Source organism: Oxyura jamaicensis, chromosome 14, assembly GCF_011077185.1.
Source record: "Oxyura jamaicensis isolate SHBP4307 breed ruddy duck chromosome 14, BPBGC_Ojam_1.0, whole genome shotgun sequence".
Taxonomy (NCBI): Eukaryota; Metazoa; Chordata; class Aves; order Anseriformes; family Anatidae; genus Oxyura; species Oxyura jamaicensis.
The window spans coordinates 5,805,103-5,807,516 of NC_048906.1; the positions used below are offsets into that span (position 1 = coordinate 5,805,103).

Genomic DNA, 2,414 nt, shown 5'->3' on the forward strand with positions numbered 1-2,414 from the left:
CCCCATCCCAACTCTCATCCTATCCCAATCCCCAATCCCCCTCCCCAATCCCAATCTCTAATCCCCCTTCCTATCCCTAATCCCTGTCCCCATCCCCAATCTCAATCCCAACCCTCATCCCTATCCTCAGTCTCAATCCCTATGCCTACCCCTATCCCCAGTCCCAATCCCAGTCCCCAATCCCCAATCTCAGTCCCCAATCCCAGCCCTGCCCCGCCCCCTCACACCTCCCCATGACTCAGCACATCCCCACCCCCGCCCTCCGATTGGCCGCCCTCCTAGCGCGCGCAGCAGCCGGCGCCGGCGGCCCGGGGGCCCCATTGGCTCTCCTCGCCGTGACATCATCGGCGGGGGCCGCGGCGGGCGGGAGCGTGACTCAGCAGCGGGCGGGGGCTGAGTCAGCAGGAAGGCATAAAGGCGGCGGGGCGGCACCGGGCGGGCGGCCATGGAGCTGCCGGGGCTGGGGCGGCACTGCGCCGAGCGCGCCTGCAGGAGGCTGGGTGAGAGTCGGGGGTCCCGTCCCCATGAGCTGGGTTCTGTATTGGGGTACGCTGGTTAGTACCAGGTGTTAGGGCTTTTTCTGTAGCACCTCCTAAATTCATCCAGTGGAAGAGTAATAGTTAAGGCTGCAGCGTTTCATGCTGGTGTGTTGTTAATAAGCCTGAGGAGCTTTTGTGTTTGAAGGAAAATACCTTTTGAGACAGGGTTTTGGTTTTGTACTTCGGCCCCAAGCTTCTGGCTAACGCCTCTTGGAAAGTTTCAGTGTCCTAGGAACTCTGGAGGTAGTGATGGTTTGTGTTAGTCTAGTGCAGGGTGTCAAAGGAGGGAGAAGTTTTCAATCTTAACTTTTGTCTTTGTGTTTATGAAAAATGGCATGCTCTTTCTAGAGTTACCTGGGTTGTGACTATACCAAAATGATTTGCTTTAGGATTTATTTGTCTTCAGTAAGTGCGCTGTAAAGCTGTTAGCTCTGCTGTATACAAATCTGGTCTCTATTTTCATTCCTTACCCAGACTTCCTTCCTCTGAAATGTGATGCGTGTGGGGAAGTCTTCTGCAAAGACCATATCCGTTATGATGACCACAGGTGTGGCTCTGCCTACAAGAAAGTAAGTTCCTGTACATGAGTCAGTAATTGACACTGCAGAATTGCAAAGTCATGCAGAAAGGCTGCTCTGAAACTTGACCTGTAGTTTCAGTAAAACAGATGGGAGAACAGCAAGATAAGCTAATGATGCAGCTGAACTTCAGCTGCAATGGGATAACACTTTTGAGCTTACTACTGCTGGATTCTAGTTTCTTTCACTTATTCTGCGCCTTCCCAAAGAGGGATGCTTTATACTTTAACATAGTGTGGCCTAAAACTTTCCGCAGCCCATATTATTTTGAGCTGCAAGACAGCAAGCATGAAACTACAGGATAAATAAATAGGAAAGGTGGGGCTGAATATTAATCTCTAGCTCATACTTGGGTTATGTAGTGTTCAAGACTACAGTTTCAGGAAGCCTACTATCACATTTGAAGTGAATTTATTGAATATGTTGGTACAAACTTATTTGGCATAGCACTTTAGGCTTCTTGGATACAAATTTACAGTTACCTTCTTGAAGGATATCTTTAAGAGCATTAGTAAATGAGTAGAATGTAAAGCACTTGTAAATATACAATTGTTACGCATGGTTAAGAAAAGAGGAAGGACAGAACAATAACTGGGTCAGATTTCTGATTTGTCTGCTATGTTCTTAGAATGTGCAGGTTCCAGTGTGTCCACTCTGTAATGCACCTGTCCCAGTACAGAAGGGGGAAATACCAGATGTTGTGGTTGGAGCCCACATGGATAAGGACTGCAAATACAATCCAGCACAGCAGAAGGAGAAGGTGAGGAAACTGTTGTTGAAATTTAAGCTGCTTGCTTAATGCTTGTGAAGCTTTATTTTCTGTCAGCAGAATGTCTAGAAGCTTGTTCTATTTCTTCTTTGTCCTAAGAGCACTTGAGCATTAATGCTTCAGCCTGGTCGCTGCTTGGAAGCTGATCTCAGAAAGCAACCAGGTATTGCTAATGTAGTTTCCTGTGTTTTCCAGATCTTCACAAACAAGTGCTTAAAGCCAGGCTGCAAAAGAAAAGAGATGATGAAGGTAGTTTGTGAACAGTGCAATGGTAACTTCTGTATAAAGCATCGGCATCCTCTGGACCACGACTGTAAAGGGAGCAGCCACCCCATGTCCAAGGCTGGGTAAGCTGTAGCTGTGGTACTTTGAGATTAAGCTGAAGCTTCAGGGCTTGGTGAGGAGCTCAGACAAATAAGAAATACTGTAGACTATCGATCATTTCAATAAAATAGGCATAATTTTCTCTCTGAATCTTGGACCTAACTTCTGAAAGCCTGAACCAAGGGGGAAGAAAAAGCTTCTTGT

The 2,414-nt window shown here is 47.3% G+C and overlaps 1 protein-coding gene across 3 annotated transcripts in view; it reads left to right on the forward strand.

Annotated features, from left to right (window-relative positions):
• The first annotated feature begins 365 nt into the window (after window positions 1–365).
• Window positions 366–2,414, forward strand: part of ZFAND2A (zinc finger AN1-type containing 2A) — a 3,067-nt gene continuing 1,018 nt past the window's right edge. For 2 of the 3 annotated variants that reach the window (XR_004754673.1, XM_035339880.1), the window contains exons 1-4: window positions 366–500; window positions 1,014–1,108; window positions 1,746–1,877; window positions 2,082–2,233. Coding sequence is in view for 2 of the 3 variants with exons in the window: in XM_035339880.1 (XP_035195771.1) it covers window positions 446–500; window positions 1,014–1,108; window positions 1,746–1,877; window positions 2,082–2,233 (434 nt within the window). In the remaining variant the exon portion in view is untranslated. Of the gene's footprint in view, window positions 501–1,013; window positions 1,109–1,745; window positions 1,878–2,081; window positions 2,238–2,414 lie in introns of those variants that run through there. The other variant, XM_035339881.1, reaches the window with a different exon arrangement.